The 19,044-nt window shown below is 36.1% G+C and overlaps 1 protein-coding gene across 19 annotated transcripts in view; it reads right to left on the reverse strand.

Moving 5' to 3' along the window:
* MYO3B (myosin IIIB) overlaps positions 1-19,044 on the reverse strand; it is a 210,700-nt gene that overhangs the window by 88,892 nt on the left and 102,764 nt on the right. For 14 of the 19 annotated variants that reach the window (XR_010431949.1, XM_064660901.1, XM_064660902.1 and 11 more), the window contains 4 exons: positions 18,621-18,709; positions 16,956-17,085; positions 3,150-3,229; positions 46-66 (listed from right to left, as the gene is read on the reverse strand). Coding sequence is in view for 18 of the 19 variants with exons in the window: in XM_064660901.1 (XP_064516971.1) it covers positions 46-66; positions 3,150-3,229; positions 16,956-17,085; positions 18,621-18,709 (320 nt within the window). In the remaining variant the exon portion in view is untranslated. The remainder of the gene's footprint in view (positions 1-45; positions 67-3,149; positions 3,230-16,955; positions 17,086-18,620; positions 18,710-19,044) is intronic. The other 5 variants (XM_064660911.1, XM_064660910.1, XM_064660915.1 and 2 more) reach the window with 2 other exon arrangements.

Here is a 19,044-nt window from a genome sequence, read left to right on the forward strand (position 1 = left end):
TTGCTGAAAGATTACAGTTCTCAATAAAGTAACTGTGTCTCTTACCTTCAGGAGATATTTAGGAGACTGCATGCAAAATATAAAGGAAACGAAGCACTAAGTAGTAATAGATCAAAAAAACGGATTTTGTGTTGGGGAAGAAATCAAAAGTAAACTAGTGAGGACAAGATTCAGAATACAGATTGCGCAAATGAAGACAGATTTCAATAAGGGTGACCATAAAAATTTCAATATGTTTTTGTAATCTGTGATGTTCCAGCCCAGAGTACTGTACATGCATTGGTACCCATCTCAAACTAACACATGAGAAGAAGAAGAAAAAAAACCAAAAAGAGGCAGTTTGATTTCAGTTTGAAGGATGTTAACAGAACACTCTGTAATATATCCCAGAAAAATGCTTTATCAGCCCAGATAACATCAAACATCTTAGGAGGTCACCTGACAAAGTAAATATCAACAACCTAATCAAAACAGCAGGCATGTGCATGGGGAAGGATACGGGAATGTTTCAAGATTATCTTAGCAAGACAACTGCTTTTTGAGAATTGATATCTAAATCTCTAGTAAAGGTCAGGTAGAAGACAAAAGCTATAACAGTGAACATCGACAGTTCAGAATAACTGGTAACATTTAATGTTAAAAGACACACAATCATAAATAATATCAAATCAAGAACTAAAGCAAATAGTTTGAGGAGTGATTTGAGGCCAAAGGCCAATGAATTTGAGTTTCTACATAGGATTCTTCTCTGTCTAGAAAAGCACAGACTTGATGATATTGTTGTTGAAGGCTGAGCACTCACAACCTCTCAGTCATATCTGGAACATCTGCTGTCCAAAAAAGGATCACCTTATGCTCTACCTTTTGGGCAATAGCACACTGTAAGTATGTCCTTTTCACAGCCGCTTATTTTCACCAAACCTGTAGAATTTTACCATCTTTGAGACTGCCACTATCAAACATGGTTTACCACAGGCTACTGGCTTCAAAAGAGTTTTGGTTTGGTTTGGGGTTTTTTTTTGGGGGAGGGGAAAGGAGGGAACGCATAGAAAGACAGATGGTCAGAAACACTCAGAGAAGAAATTTAAAACACTTTTTCTCAGAAAATCAGGGTAAAAGCAGTATTGTTAGATTCCTTTTTCTATGAATGAAGTTGTAAATTCAGATCTCTGCAACATGTAAGGACTAGGATCAATTTCCAAATCTTTTTGACAAGAAACATTTGAAACATTCTGATAGACCCTGAAGGTAGAGAGATTTTCCTGTAAAATTTTTTAGAAGTTTTGTCTCTGGTTAATTTACAACATTTCTTGCCATTGCCATTGCATGCCATTTTTATGGTAGGGCAATAATCGCATGCACCACAGACAATAGGCTTTATCACAACTGGCTTGGTAAAAATGACAGAACATAATGAATGTCATGATATAATCTTGTATTTTAAATCACTAGCTACTCTTCTGAAACTAAAAAGAAGAATATTTCAACTATTAAGTCACATTTTTACATGACAGCTGTAGTGACTTACAATATAAATTTATAAGATTACAACTGAAATGGAAAACAGCCTGACCCACAAAAGCCAAACTTCAATTTCATCACTAAAAAAATTGCTTCTAATAGTTTTGAAACAATATAAAAAGAATGATTTATGACATCATGTCACCTTATGAAGTTACTGGAAATTATTACTTTCACATATTGACCACACCTGCAGTTGGCATGGCATGAAATACTGTGAAACCAAAAAATATGTTAAGCAAAATACCTCTTAAATTCAATAATGAATGAACTTTTCCAAACTTCCAAACAAAATTATTGCATTTTGACTTTTTAAGATAGAATTTAAAATAATAATTTTAAATAAGTTTCCTGAGGTTGTTTTAATTAGGTACTTTATGAAATTCTAATAAATTATTTTTACAGCTAAAAAGTATTTTAATTAATATTTTCTGAATAGTGTTGCCTGTATGCATGTCTTTTAGCTCCTTTTAAAAAGTTTGAAGGCTGAGTAAAACCCACTTAAACACTACTTAGTAACTGATTATGTTTATTAAAGCTCTAAAGGTGAACTGCTCTATTACATTCCCGCTGTATCAATAAAATGCATGCTTAGAAAGCCTTGTGCTGAATATAGCTGGATGTGGAAGACAATGTGTGTATAACACAAGAAAATTTGAAAGGCCATCCTTCAGCATTGAAAGTGTTTATACCAGACAGGAAATAATAGTCTCAAATCCACATCTGTGTCTGCAGGTACAGTGAAGGATATAGATGTCTGGATGACATGAATCACTTTATTGACATTTGAGTGTGAGCTCCAAATACCAGGAGAGAATGAGAACAAATAGAAAGCCCAGAACATAAAATTTTGTAACTTTTGAACAGTTGCTGTTACCACATTTGTTTTTAAAATTTATTACTGTTTGCTTTGAAGGAAAAAAAAAAAAATCCCAACCCCAAACCTTAACTGAGCTAACTCTAACAGTACTACTTAGGAAATGGAGAGGGGGTGTACATGCTATCAGCTATCAGGCACAAGAGGTTTCCTCACAAATTAAGTATACTCAGTTGGCATCCTACTAATTGCCATAAAAATATGCCATCTTTTTGCAGTTATGCCACATAGTTTCATGGCAAAATTCAGCAGCCGTTAAATTTTACAGTTCTTTTTAAAGAACAGTGGTTTTGCTGAATCATTCTTTTCTGTTTATCTATCAGTCACAAATGACCCCTGGATTTATACTTGCAAGTCGAATAAAAGAGAAACAGATATAATTTTTATTTTGTTTTGCCTTTCCTACTGTTAAATACACTATTTTACCTAATAAAACCTCATTCTAGGTAAAAATTGCCATAGGAAAACCTTTACTCCACTGAAATAAAGAGGAATATTGCTATTGAAGTAGTTGAGATTCCACTCCAGAAGTTTAATGACTAGTAAATTGATTCTTCACTGGATTCTACAATAGGGTCATCCCTAAAACTGGAAACCATGCTCCTAGACAAGCTGCATGTTACTGATAGTAAGGCAAACTCTTATTTGTTAAGAACCTCCCTATATACCTACATCAGCTAAGCATTGTGTATATAGTCTCACTGTAATATTTTATGAACAATTGCCTGTCTTCAAAGGGAACACTACTAACCTTGATACGCCCAGCACTGAGCTGAGGAGGCAGAGACCTAGATGCTGCTGTCACTCTGGCTCTTGCTTGTGCCAAATTACCTGTTCAAAAACAAAGAAATTCATACTGCAAAAACTATTCAAGAAGCTTAGCACGGAAAAATTTGTACGGTGTAAAATCAGTTTGTACAATAGTACTAAAAATAGCAGACACCACCAAACTTCTTCCACACCCCACTCATTACCAGTTGTGCCTGCAGAGCATTCAGCATGGGCATGACAGAGTGCAGTGTTGATTTAGAAGGGAGAAAAAAGTCAGTGATAAGGTGGTATGTCACTGACCTTAGCTACCGAGCTGATGAAAACAACGACAGCACAAAGGCATACAGCTCAATCACTAGTAATCAATTTTACTGGGACTCCTTGAGAGATTCCAAAGAGCAAAAAGACTGCAGAAACAACCTTGTTTCTATGAAATCATGTGGATCCTCGAGTGTTTAGACAGTATCTTAAACTAACAAACTAATGAGAGAGATGAGAAAATGATAAGAAATGTATCAATTTTTGACCTTTTGACATATAATTTCCGACGTTATCATCCCTTGGGGTTTTTAAAGACTGACTCGATTTCTCAGGCAAAAATATTTTGTAGTGTCAACTGAAAGACCAGTGCCTTTTTTAAAATGTACAGTATGACATGTCCTAAACTTTTTCTTCTGTACTTGTAGAAAGCCGAAGTCATCATAAAATAGCTTTTCAAAATAAAGGCTAGGAGAAGAGAGAGGAAGTGATACGGGACTGTGCATATGCAAGACACTCTGTATATTTCAAAGTTTTAGCAAGTCTAGCACAAGATGTCCAAATGTTTTCTCTGGCTATATCTTCAGAGGCTAAACTGTGATTAATAGCATTGAAAGAACTCTTTGAAGCAGGATTGGTGACATCAAAGCCCTAATCCATGGGTGGCAGGATTTTTATAATGAGTGGGAAGCATTTTAACACATTTCAAAGGATTTACAGCATGAATAAACAATAGGCCTCTGCAGATGTACCACACACCTTTCAGAACCAGAACACATAAATAAGTGTCTATTTTAATTTAAATGTAAATAAAGTGTTAACACTTCTTTCAGATGCTAAATGCCTTGTTTGCATCAACTCCAGTGTTTAGCTGTTTGCTTTACAGAAGGCCAGTAACTCTAAACAGTCTTCAGAATTTTGCTAAACTATATATTACACAACTTGTAAGGAGGCACGATGGGAAAAACAAAAACCAAGAACACTTAATCACTGTAATAATTTCGTAAGAGAGCAGAGCAAACCCAGTGTCCACATGACACTGAAAGAAACTTTTGCTCTTACCATTCTCTGAACAAGAAAAATACCAATCCTCTGAAAACAATCTGGGGGTCAGCACTCAAACACAGCAGTGGTACTCTTCATTCATTTAAACATTCTGAATTCATTTGAAAAAGAATTTCTCTTTTAAGCTGCTGGCATTGGGATTGACACAATCCTGCAAAACTGGCACGTCATTTCCAGATCTAGCAGCGCATGTTATCTGACAGTCTAAATCACAGTGCAGAACACAGGGTCTGTGCACCATTTTGGAAACTGTATGTTAATGAGAACTGCAACTGCTTTGGAAATCTTGAATATCTACATACATACATGGTACGTGTACCTCTAAGGTTAAAATTAGGACTTTAAAGAACAAGTAGTTGGTGAATTTATTTTTCTCTTAGTTGCAATTTTGACACTTTTGTATGTTGGAAATTACTCTTTTGTACCTTTTTTGGCTAAAATAGACAGTCTGGAAGGGTTGTTTTTGGCTAGGCTTCAGATTAGCAAGTCTAAAGCTTGAAATCCTTGCACTGAAGAACTGACAACACAACATGCAATAAAAGAGGGGAGTTGGGAGAAGAAATTATTTTGAATCAGATTGTTTAAAACTACTAAAATTTTGTTGAATTTAGTAACAACTTAAAAACTCTAATAACCAAACAAAAATTAGAATGACTCCATAGCCGCTGAAGGTTCATCACACTCACCACTGGTATTAGGTTTCTAGGGTTCATAATTCATAGTCCTGAGCTCTCCCTTAATTCCTCATGCAAAACTAAAATTGAATTTAGCATTTCCAATTTGGCAAACCAAGCAAATAATTAAACCTTTTTAATTATCAAAAATCTTTAATGACTTCACAAAGCAAAAAAAACCCCAAAAGTGGTCAGTTCCCACTTAAAAAAAGAGAAGCTTTACATATTGTGCCTTTGTTCAATAGTTACTTCCTTCTAGGAATGGATTCTTACCAGTACTTAATTCATGTGTCAAGTGAATTCCTATGGAATTACTACTTGAACAACAGATTGAGTCAATGGATAAAATGTTAGCAGGCTTTTCTTTTTTCAGCTCCAACACAAAATGATGCTTCAATAAAAATTGCTGAATTACTTATCTCAAGTAGCTCATGCTCAGCAAAAATAACTACCTATCTTTAACATGCCTAATCCATTAAAACAAGTGTGGTTTGAAAATTAGTCTACATAATAAGAAATGTTTCACCCAGTGTAGCATGGTGTTTATAGTCAGTAAACATTTGATACCTATCCCTGCATTCCATTTCCATTTACAAGATAATTTATTACTTTACATACCAAAAATAATTAAATAACACTTTATGAAGAGCACTAATATTTGAAGAACAAATGTTTTCAGATAATAGCATAGCTAGTTTGAACTGCTGTGGGTTCCTTGAAAGGTTAAACCAGTTAAAGGTTAAAAGATTACACTATGCCCTTCAGAAGTCTAACTTCACACCTATTAAATGGTCAACACTTTAGAGAAAATACAAGTGACATCCCTGTAGACCAAAATACTACCTACATTAAATCCAAGTCCATAAAATGGACCAATTAAGTGATATAAAACCTCTCAAAATTGTCTTAGGCTTTTGGGAGTTTTTTGAGGGAGGGGAGAGAAGCTAATGGTTAAAGTTAGGATTAATCTTTTAAACATGTACATGTTTAATTTTATTCACATGCATTTCATTTTCAGTTCAACAGGACTGCTCATCTGAAAAATTAAGGCTCCTACCTATGTGTCTGCTGGATCAGAGACTAAGGTCTCTGGGATTCATTTGTATCACGGAGGAGTCAGTCAGCTCCAACTCTTTTTTCACCCTGTTCAATAAATTTAGGAATGTCTTTAACTCTTTGAGAAGTTTCAGTCATTAAAGTTCGTGAAATGCTCTGAGGGAAAGAGAAGTAGCAGCACAAAAATCTATGCACTCACTAGCTAAGCTCTCTGTGCCAATGCTCATCAAACCTCCTTTTCTCTTGAAGCTGTTTAGGAGATCTCACATCTCTGCAAACATATTCTTCACTGATGCCTCATTTCAGATAGGTGAGAAAGACCATATTGTCAAAGCACTGCATCTCTTCTATTATGCAAAGCCAAGCAGGAGAAGTTTTGAAAGTACTTCAACTATTTACACAGCAAAGAAAGAAATGTTTTCTTTTTTTTCAGGTTGGACTTAGGAAGTGCTCTCTAGATCTCAGAAAGGACTAGTCAGCATTCCTGGCTTCTCACTTGCATCCCCGGCAGTCACTCACTGTGTGATCTGGCCGTATTAATGATTTGTCCAGCTGTTGACTTCACATACTAATTAGGAAAAGCACACCCTCTGGATGGATGTTCTGATGTTACTTATGGTTTGTCAGTTCTTCATTTATTCTTAGGTGATGGGTTCTATAAGTAGTATCAAGCCAATATTAATAATATCAGCACTGTATTTATAACCTCATTTTGGTTATGTCTGCAATAGATCACTCCTCCCAAAGTAAGAACATGTCAGGTGAGAAATACATTAAGCTTTGATACAACGCTCAGTTTGTGAAGTGCAAATGACTTACAGAGAAAAAGCCTAATGACAATGTCACCTTACTGTACACGCTGTACCAGGGATATTACTATTATGTAGAGGGCAAGTACAAGCTCTTTCCTTATCCTCATATATTTTATTAATTTCTTTCATGCTTCTGGTTCAGATAAAGAGGGGTTACTTGAAACACCATGTAGATACAGTATAATATGGTCAGAAATGCTACAATGCATTCATATTTCATTGACACTACTTCTAATCACAGCTAAGCACTTGAACTCCAGAAGAGGTACAGAGCCAGACAATGTCTTTGACATAACACAGATTCTTCTCTGTCTTTCCTTTCAGTACATTTTATCTAGCTGAAGGAAGTCGACTGCTTATCTCCATAATGCATTTTCATCTTCTGCTACTGTAAGACTAAGCTTTTAGCTCGACTACAAATGAATACATGTACTTTTTTTATTGGGTACTAATTTGAATCTGGTCACTGACTATCAAAACTATTCTTTTGAGTCACTGAAGTCATTTAAGCTAATCTTGTGCAATAAAAAGCTAAAAATCCAATTTTCTCATATACTACACATCTTACATAAGAATATGTTTATAAAAATACTGTCTGTAGAGCACAACTATCAATACAGACAGACCTCAACTGCTGCTTATTCTGAAATGAAATACTTTCTATTCAGAATAAACAAATTAAAAATAAGAAATAGTATTTCCAAAATCAGATCCATACTACCAAATGGAATCTAATAACCATGAAAGCTTAGTAATAGTGAGGCACACCTGGGAATAACCTAATTATGAATATTTGCTTCAGGAGCAAAAAATATGCACTTTTTGGCCCACATTGAAATGAAAATGCATGCCACAGTGAACTGAGGAATTCTGACACTGATTCCCAATTAGACTAAAGATTTCTTTAGTCTTTTTAGCATGAAAGAAACACAGATCATATTTACAGATACTTAAAAGCTTTACATTGTTAGACCGGGAATGGTGAACTCAGTGTAAATTCAGTGCTGTTATGCTTTACACTGTGCATGTAACAGACACTTCAGTGGTCACTCCCAGCACTAGGAAGGCACACACTGGCAAACACACAGCATGATGCCTACAGCAACAAATAAAACTCTGCTTGTAAGCATCACTGCTGCTATGTGAAAATATTCTTTTAACACATTGGGTTAGTAGACCTCTACTAGAATGCAAGGGAGGGAAGACATTGACAGAAGCTGAGACGAAATGAAGGTAAAACTGCCTACTATACTGCAATATATGTAAATATATGATGTAAGAAAGATCTTAACTTTTATCCTTATCTAGTAAAGAAGAACGAATCATGGTACTAATTAAACTAGTTAGCGGTAGTGCCCAAGATATTTTTATAACACAGCCTTGAGTACTAATTGCTACTTTAAGCAACATGCCCAATTTTCAAGTTAAATTGAATCAAACACGTGTAGTCATTTACTCAACTAGGAGTGTGTTCACTGAAATGCAGATGTTTCCTGAAGTATCATGGGCACAATATGTGAGCACAAGATACACAAGCCAATTTTATGTGATTCTCATAGTGCTATGACATGACCAAACTTACAGACAGCAGGCAAAACACATTTGGTATAGCTGGACCACATGACCACAGGACAGACAGGTTCTCAAGCACAGGACAAGGGAGGATCATGTGGTTCTGGAAAACAGAGTGGCAGAAGGGAAGTGGTTTGCTGGGCAAACCTTTTATCTCGCCACAGCCAGGTGGGCATAGGTTTAGCACCTCTGTCCAAACACAGGACTACTGATAGGATTGGCACATTAAGTACAGCTGAGTGCTAGGTATCTGAAGCTGCATCTAGACAAAAATTAAATACATTAAAACAGTTTGGAAAAAGCAAAGATCTAGTATAATGAATGCTGCAGTTTTCTACTGCTTGATGTCCAGCATTTTCTTTAGTCAGGTCTGTAGCCTGACTAGCTGGAGACCTGACTAACTGGTTGGCTTAAGACTGACTGACAGGCTGGCCACAGCTGCTGCATTACAGAACAAACTGGCTTGGCTTTTTATGATTTATACATTGTCAGAAGACATGGGCCATTTCCTTCAGATTCCTTAGCAATTTCCATCCACATCTTTTGCAGTGTACAATTTGATGCTGTTGTATGCAAGCAGCTCAGGACAACAAACCCTGAGTTTTCTGGGGAACAGCAGGTAGTACAGAAAGCTGCGGTTTGTGTCACCAGTACAGTACCTCACCATCTACTCGAGGGATTCTGCTGCTCCAGCAGATTGCCCTGGTACCTGTACCACATCTGGAACTGAGATTAGAACAAAATGACAGAGGTGAATTTTCTGTGAACACTTCATTGCTGAGGAATTCTCCATTAATTTTAAGCATTATATTTGCATCTATTCAGGACAGACAACTTTATTTCTTCTTCCAGAGGTATGTGGAAGAATACTTCTAAAAAGGTATACAGGTTGAAAATATGGTTACCTTACATTCTGGTTCAGCTCTAGTCTCCCTCATTGTTTTATGTAATTTATATCCTTTCTCTTGCATGTTATAGAAGTTTTTTTTTAACCAAAATCATATATGCTTTATTCAAAAAAGTAAAGGTTTGATTCTGAAGAACATGCTAGTTGTTTCATTGTTTTATCTATGCCTCCTCACCAACATGAACCAACAGTGAGCATCTTGTTTCTGACGATCTCAGGACCATCCTCAAACATTAATTGATCTTCATAGTATTCAGTTTGAGACCAAAGTAAGTTTCTACCAGAACAGTGAATAACAAGAAACCCAGGAGAAGTAAAGAACTGTGATTTCCAGCCCAGAGCTTGTATTTCCAGAGTATGTCCCCTCTATATACAATGTTTAAAAATTTTATGGTATATTTTCTATCACTCAGGACCTGCTGCTGAAGCTGCTCCATACATACACACTCTGGTCAAAATCCTTCTAAAGCCAGTGATGATTCCCAATGAATTCCATGGCAAAAATTCAGGTATAAAGATTTCACTGAAAGCACATGGAATAAAATCATGGAACATTTTCTCTGACTTCACTATGACTATCAGTCCTCCCAGTCATCAAGACCCTAAGGCTAGACAGGTGGTGGTGTCAAAACCAGGTTTTGAAACTTCAAAACAAGAACTGTCTTTTAAAAGTCTTAATTTAAGATGAAACAAGATTACAGAACTTTGTGGAAGTTCCAGGCCTTCCCATTTTTGAAATCTAGGCATTAATGATGTTGACTATTAATTAAATCAAGTCTCAAAGGTTTCTCAACTGAATATTTGCTCCTCTCAATCTCAGCACTTCCATATATTATCAGAGTTAGCAGAAAACCAGTTACTTCTGTGGTAATTCAAAACACTATTTATATTTGTATCTCCACTCTTAATGAGACAAATACCCAGTCATACAAATACCCACAGATGCATTTTGTGTCTTTGTCACACACTGTGACCTGCTATCCAGGCAGCTCAATTAACCACTCCTACATCAAGCCAAGTCATGTTGGAACAAGTAAGACAAAGTCAAATAATAATAGATAATGCTGGTTTAGTAAAGTACTGACCTCTACAGCTTGTCGTAGGGTGAAGGAATAAAGAAAAAGGATAAAAGTACAAAATCATAGTAAGAGCACACAAAATATTCTGAAGTGAATACATAAAATCTAGCACAGATTCGGAGGTTTATTTTCCACCCACTACATTAATCTTTTAGATACATTAATCACTAATTCAATTATTTTGAAAGAGTGGGAAATGTAAGCACAATCTTTGTAAAGGACACACCAAAAAACATTATGGATATTCAAATGAGCACGAATATCTGAATATTCAACAAATTTATCTGCGTACAAACTCACTAGCAATTTAAAAATAATTGCTCTTCTAGGATTTGATCTTGAGAGCTACTGAATGCTTCCAATGACATACTGAGCATCTTTGACACAGTTTGACCTTACAGTACACAGTGCCTGTAGAAACTGTCAAGTAAACTACTCATTAAAATAACTGAATAATATTCTCTGAATATTTCTCTATTTAAATTCTGTATATGGTGCACAGTGAGATCCCACAGTCTACCAGTTAATATTAAAAACAGTAACATCTTTTGTGTGATACATCTTTTGTTTCCTCAATCAACAGATTTTGAATTTATTTGGTATACAACGCATTGTTATGATTATTATTCCCTACTGTGAAATCATAGTCATTATAGGATTGAGAAGTTAGGCCAGAAACATGAAAATTGGAGAAGAGAGAGGTAAAGAAAAAATATTCTCAATATTTGATCTAGAGAGGATGGTCTATTATCATATCAGTAAGATCTATTCTTAAACCTGCCCACTTGTACTTTTATTAGGGTTCAATTTGCAAGCACTTGGAGACAAAATAATTTATGTCCCCTGCCCATTTTCAGTACAATATAGTCTGTGAAGTCTCAGATTAAAAAACAGCAGACTTCTGTTTAGGCAATGCCCTTTACCAATCATAAACGTGGTAAATCTAACTTGACCCTTCTCAGCTGTTGTGCAATTCCAGAGATTCACTGACACTATTTATAGGGAGTTATTGTCAACAGTAAATAACTGTTATGTTTTATATAAAGCTTTAGCAGGATCGAGACCTTAACTTTGATCTAACTGATCGTTCTGTTTCTAGATGAGTTCCATTTTTAGGGTTATTTCAGAGTATGTTTTGGATCCTACTGCTAGTAAGTCTTGTGAGTATCAGTGCTGCATTTGTTCTATGCCACAAAACCTTAGGATATGAAGAAAAAGAAACACTGAACTGTAAAATGCTCAAAAAACTAAAAAAGTAATGCATCACTCTACCTCTCAAACTCAGTTAAGCTACGTTTAATTTAGTTTACTGATGTCCCACATCTGCAACCCAGTAAAGTTCACGATTGTTACGCTGCACAGCTGTGGTTTAAAGCTTCTCTTTGCACACAAACACTGGCAGCAATGCAAAAGCTATTTTTATGTTTTTAACACACAGACCCGTTAGAAGTACAAAAGCCACCATGTTCTGAGTTAAATATATAGCTTCCATTAACTTGACCCAAATTCTTACAAAATATAAATTGTGATTCATCTTTAAGTAGAGATATTAAAATTGCAATAGCTTTGTTTACCAATTCATTTGTCTTAGAGTGCCTTATCTCTTCTCTTAGAGGTAAAAACACTAACACAAAAGTACCATTATAAAAAGATTTTATTGTAGGATAAATTAGTAAAATTAAGATGAATTTGAGTCTTTTGATCTATTGTGATGTGTGGAATTAAGAAAAAAAACAACTACTAAGCCCAATGGAAACATGATTTATCTCAGTGCATAAGAATGACACATACCAAACTAAGAGACCTGCCACTTACTGCTAGAGGAAGGACATATGCTCAAAAGGAATGCACAGTGACAAAACAGGACAGCTCAAACCATGTTTCCACTAAAAACAGTGGCAAGGCACCTATAATTTTAACTGGCCAAGATTTCACTCTATGCCCAGTAGTATCCGTTCATGGAACTGAACTGCAAGAAAATTAATTTCCTTTGGTTTCTGACTCCTCATGAGGAATGACTCGCTGTCACAGTTACAGACAAGTTAATACTGAGATAGTACTCTTGTCACCAAGAAATGGTGAAAAACAGTTCTTTAAAGTGATTTTGCAAAAGGCCCAAGTTCTTGTGTTCTTTGGTGTGCACACAGCAAGCCTGAAACATTTTTTTCACATTCTCTCTCAGCACATGGTCTGTTAATTGTTTTGGTTTGGTTTTTATATGAGACATACACTGTTTATAATTACTTTTCATCTGAGGGCTGTAAGCAGGGCTGGAGACTCAAAGGCACAAAGAACACATTAAAAATCAATACTGAGGAGGGGAAATGACCTTTAGACAGGCTATTTATAATTAATTTGTTTCTGGGGAAAAAAATGTATTTTGGACAAAAATATTACCTTGTTAAAACATCACTAACCTAACCCTACAGTGATGGTTGTGAAAACTTTCATCCCAGTTCTCTTTGACAGGATATGCTTGACTATCTAGGCACCACAAACAATGAGTGTTCATTAGCCGTGATATATTGATACTCTGTTACTCTCGATGTGTGAGCAATGCCCAATGCTACCAAAATTATTAGACGCCATGTTGCTACAGTGGTGGTAGTGGTACTCAGCTCTGTATTTCTTCTGTGCAACCAAACCCAGTCCCTACTGATCCTCAGAGTAAGGCCAGGGATTTTTTTCCAGCATCTCTACTCTTTTGGCAAGAAAGCTGGAGGATTTCCCCTCCCCTCCCTGCAGAACGCAATTCTCTCTGTTCTCTCCAGCAAGGATCTAAGGCAGAGCAGAGCAACCCTGACAGTATTTCTAAAGGTCTGTGAGTCATAGGAAGGGCAAAAGTCTGCAGAGACTGTGTTTCAAGAGCAGAGAATCTTGTTGTGCTGCAGTTTTCTGAGAAGATGAAGCCCCTGCAGTCTCAAAATGCCCCAGTGGTGCTTTGCCCAAGCAGTCCTAAAGTACCATCCCTTACAGGTGATGCTGCAAAAATCCTTGAATATCAGGACAGTGAGTCAAGTGGTGTGACTCCTCACTGATATCACTGAATGTACCAAGACTGTCCTTAATTTTTTCAATTAAAGTTCTCTTCTCTTACAAGGGGACTCTATTTTCTAGATCATGTGATTCCTTTTCTCTGTGATGCTTTAGCAGCAATAGTTATAAACTAAACCCAGAAACAATCGGGAATGCATTCTATCTGAATGGGAATATGCATATTCAACTAGAGTAGTGGCAGCACAAGAAGCTGTGTCTGTAAAAAAAACCTGACAGACATGGAAGCAATTGGGAGAACTGTTAGGTTAAATCAGAATACGTTCATTCAGTTTTGAGGTTAAAGGTCCCTAGAATGTGCAGATTTGAAAACATGCCAAATGTGACTAAGTTTTCACTGAAAGATGACAAAAAAAGCTGTGCAGACTACAGAATTAGTGCCATAATGTTCAAGTCCCAGTGTCTCATCAGTAATTGCATACTCTCTTAACCATAAATTATTATTACAGATGTATATTTAATGTCCTGCTGTTAATGTCTGGCCCTTTAAACTGCACAGTCCGCTACTGTGAAATGGAAACATTTGTTAAGAGGGGATAAGTATATTTGATAAATTACAGGGATTAACAGGATCCTAAATTAGTAGAAGAATTTAGCTTTTTTAATATTTATTTTCTTGATGCTGCTCAGTTTTTGACAGTAGAAGACATGATAGTTATATAAATATACTTCAAACAGAGGATCATCTCAGGGTAGGAAAGGCATCTTTTTGTTCTTTTTGGTATTTAAGCACTACATTTTCAGACATTGTCAGCCCAACGTTACTAGCTTCGCGTTCCCTCTCGCTTCTGGGATACCACCACCTAGTGGTTGCCGGATGTATTGGAGATCGCTGCTCGGCAAAACCCACCTACGCTGCACATTCCAGAGATAGTTGCAAGCAGATGTGAGAATGCGCTGTCACCCACCTTCAAACAAAACACCAGAAATACTGGCAGAAGGCCCATTTCAAGTGAGGGTTACCCGGAAAGACGCAATATGGCTTCCATGTAAATTATTAACTTTTGCATCAGTCAGTAATTGACAAAAAGCTGGAGAAAATTGTACCAAGATTATGAATCTCAATCCGCATTTTATCTAGTTTGCTTTAGGAGTGAAGCCCATGTTGAGTGCAGGAAAGAGGGCTAAGAGACAAGGACAGAGTACGATGGGACATATACACAGTCACTATTCTTTTGTTTACAAAAGCCTCTTTGTGGAAAGTTAAGAGAATAGCATTATCTTTCTTTCCTGAGCAGAGATGAAGCAGCATTGCCAGCAATACCTTCTGTTCTCAGCCAAACCTTTCATTTATCTTGCAAGCTGCCAAAACTAAACCTGGCAACAATCTGATTTTAGAACACACAGGCCCCAACACAGGATGTGAGTGCCAATTATATCAGACAGCTGGAAAAAAAGAGCAAAATTACAAAAGCTTTTAAAAAATGACTTAAGGGCTTTAAGCTATTCTTATAACACCATGCACAGGAGCATATGCATGATAATTTTGTTAATGGGATGTCCTGTACCAACTTGACAAATGCAGACAACACTCAACTTGCTGTGTGCTCTTCACAGAAAAGTAAATGGTCTAGAACAGGAGAGAGCAAGCACGCAATTCATGTAAATAGGACACAAGGAAGGAATGTAAGAGACCTAAAACCATAGTGGAAATACACCAACATCATAACTATACACTACTGCAATAAAAAGTATCTTCTTACTGAACCTTTTATGCATCTTGGGCAAAATACTCAAGTTGAATGCTGCTGCTACTGAAAATACTTGTAAAAGGCCAGAGGAAGATGAGTTTGCATGAAGACATCAATGTTCTGATTTAAAAATAGCAATAAAATAAAAAGTATAATAATTACAATAATTGAAACTGATAGCTGGGACAGAGCACCTCATCTGTTCTGGTTTGACAATAGCTCCAAGGTCTAAAACGGCTAGTAAAGAGGGGTATGGAGGCGCATTTGACCAGATGTGAGCTTTCTTTCTAGCTTTGCTGATCAGAATCTCTTTTATCAGTTTAATACAGATTCAAACATCAGAAGCAGACACAAAGATTCTTTGTTCCCCACTTGGGCACAAACCAATTCTTCTCCATCTTAAGCTACATCCCCCTCCATCTAAACTTGTCATAGACGAAAGGAAAAGCAGATTTCTCATTGGATCCTCACCTCTCAGGGACCTCTAAAAGTGTAATTTGAAGGGGGGTAGTCCACAGCCTTCCAATTACAGGAAAAGAAAGGCGACACTGTAACAGGAATCTATCCTCTCTGGTATATAAACACATATTTTGCTATAAATTTTACATATGCAAAGAAAGCTCCAACATAAATTTTTCTCCAGATGTTCTTTTTCTACATAGAAATCTCAAGAGGTTAAATGCATCACCAAAGTCTACAACTTGGCTAACAAACAGTTCAGAAATCCAAGACAGAGAGCTGCTGCACAGACACAGAATTGCATCTACAGGCCATGTACAATAAGCCTACACAGTACTATCTAACGCATGTACCATGAACTTCCACCTAGAAATACAACCTTATTTGTATATATCAGATTACAATAATTTTGCAGTCTAATACAATCCACTGTATTTAATTATTCCTTAGTATTACATCTTTTTCTTACCTGTTATGAAAAAGATACTTAAAGAGCATAGAAATTATTGAGAGAAGTGTTAATTTGTTGGCTTGTTTGTATTGATACTGCAGAATTATCATTTGTATATGTTACTGTCATTCTGGCATCTATCTATGGAGTAACCAAACTTCATCCTCCTGTTTTATTCAGCTATAGATCTGGCACTTTCATGTAAGTCAAAGTCAACAAGCTTTAAATCAACGGAATTAATTCTAGCATATTAGTATGTGGTTTTTATAATTTGTAAGAAACTATGTATTGCATCAATGCTTCTAAACAGATGGATATTACCTCCAAAACACCTTGATCTACATCACATGATTTATGAACTGTAAGACATGGTACACAAGAATCTATCAGCTGAGTACTGATCTTAGTAAAGGACTAAGAACTAGAAACTCCTGTATTTTCATCCTGCTCTGAGAACGAGCTCTTGCCCTACATGTCAGATAATCTCTCCTTCTCCAGAGTCAGGGAAGAATTTTGCTGCATAGGTGTTTTAGAAAAATTCATGTCACATATTAAAAAACCCCAGATATCATCATGTTTTAGACATGTGACTTTAGGAGCAGAGCTGAAAAAGAGTAATTTCAAAAAATTGTCCAGCAACAATTAAGAGTTTTAGAGTAGTAGGTAGCTGAAGAGGTTACAATGTTAGCAAAGCTGTGCAGAAAATACCTGTCTTTGTTAATGGGCTAGAGAACAGCTGCTGAAGAAGTTTGTTCTCTGAAGTTCGCAACACCACCACTATGTCGGCAGGAAGTGTGTCTCTGTTCTTCTCAAGGAATGCACTGGCATCATATAATACCTAGTGAGGGAAACAGAATCAGAAGATTTGCCAAAAAGGGTTACCCAAAAACTACTATGTTCCTTAAAATGTGAATAATCAGGACGACCAAGTAGACCAGTTATCTTGTATCCAACAGGCCAATGAATTACCTATGAAGGACTTAAAGGTGTACTACAGCAGTGTCTTCAGAACATAAACTGGCTGTATACAGTACCTATATTCATAGCATGTCATTGCACATGCAACTGGATTAAATGGTTTAAATCCTGCTGTACTATGCTTTGTCAGGACAAACTATTTTATGCACATTGCAATATAACAGAGATACTTAAGTTGATCATTTATATGTGAGGTAAGAAATGGTTCTCAGGTGGTTATTATCTATTTGTTGTCTGCAACAAATCTGTAATCTCTAAGTAGACCTGCTGGAGGAACAGGAGTAAGTTGGACATCTAGGTACATTAAAACAGGCTTCTTGCTGCAATGAAAATCATATTAGGAAAACAAAACATTACTCTATTTCAATTATTTTAACTGTTTTAATTAGAAATTAATGCTTGGCTACTTGTATTAATATAATCAATATGAATACATATATAATATATATAATATAATCAATAGAATCAGTTAATTTTGCCTTTTTTTTAATTGCAATAGTTTCTTAGACCTGTTTTATTATCACTAGTAATATTCCTCTCTAGCCCAATTCCCCTGGAGTCCATTAGTTTACACAGAAACTGAATGTTGTCCTTGCAATAGAGAACTGACCAGTAGTGTTTTTATTACTTGGCCATTTGGGTACAAAGAACTAACTAAACCTGTGTGAATTTTGACAGTAACTCTTACCAAGACAGAAAGCTGGACAGAATTTACTAGAATATATCTTAAAATTTTGCAGTCTTATAATGAGCTAAAGATGAGATTTCGTTGACTACTACATAAAACATGGCCATTTCAATTTTGTTTATAAATAAATATTTGGGCCTGAAATCACAAGCAAAGCTCATGTTATGGTGAAAACTGGAACATTATTCCCCACATAAAATAACATGTGAATGTGAACAAAAGAACTTAGGTGTTACAGAGTACAAGGAAACATCTGTACTAGCAAGTCCCAGTCTTTCCAATGCCCTCTATCAGATTTTAAGTTCTATTACAGATACTGGTTTACATTGCTTTTCATCTATATACTTAGATACACTCTCACACAGAACTACTGTGGCATTCACACGACGTTAACAAGCACGTAGCCTGTTCTGGCTCCAGAGAGTTGCTCCTTTGAAGTGACTGTAATAATGGTGTTTCTGGTGCCAGAGTTCTTGCAGAAAAAAGATGGTTACTGTCTACACAATTTGTGCAAGAGCCCTAAGGATAGGTTCTAAAATGGACCACTACGCATGAAAATTTTATTATATATTCTATGTTTGCATAAACTTTATCATATTTTCTATTAAAATGAGGAAAAAAACCACCATAAAGCAGAAACTCTGGATGAAAAGAAACAATGACCATACCACCGCTATTTGAACTAAATAAAAATCACATGACCTTACCTTTCCAGCATAGTGCTGAATACCAAATGACAGCTCTACTCCTTTTGGTCTCCAAAAGTATTTGCATCGTAAGTTATCTTCAAATTTATCTAGAGATTGAGAAGAGACATTGATTTAAGTGACAGACTGATTAACTATAACCTGCATCCTAATTAGTTTGCTAAGTTGCTTCTCAAGAAGTCAGAGCTGCTATAAACACATATATTATCAGATTGCTCAGAAATATTTGTGTGCCAGCTTCTCTACACTTTTTCCAAGCTGTCATTTCTGAATGGAACAGTTCATTCTAAACTAGCCCAGTAAAGCTGTCTTTCAAACACCACTGTGGATGGTTTTGTGCATGGAAAACTATTAAATAAGAAAGGCTAATGAGAAGATGTGACAATTTCTCATATTTTGATGTGAATTTGCTTATGCATATAGA

Source organism: Pseudopipra pipra, chromosome 7 (assembly GCF_036250125.1).
Source record: "Pseudopipra pipra isolate bDixPip1 chromosome 7, bDixPip1.hap1, whole genome shotgun sequence".
Lineage (NCBI taxonomy): Eukaryota > Metazoa > Chordata > Aves > Passeriformes > Pipridae > Pseudopipra > Pseudopipra pipra.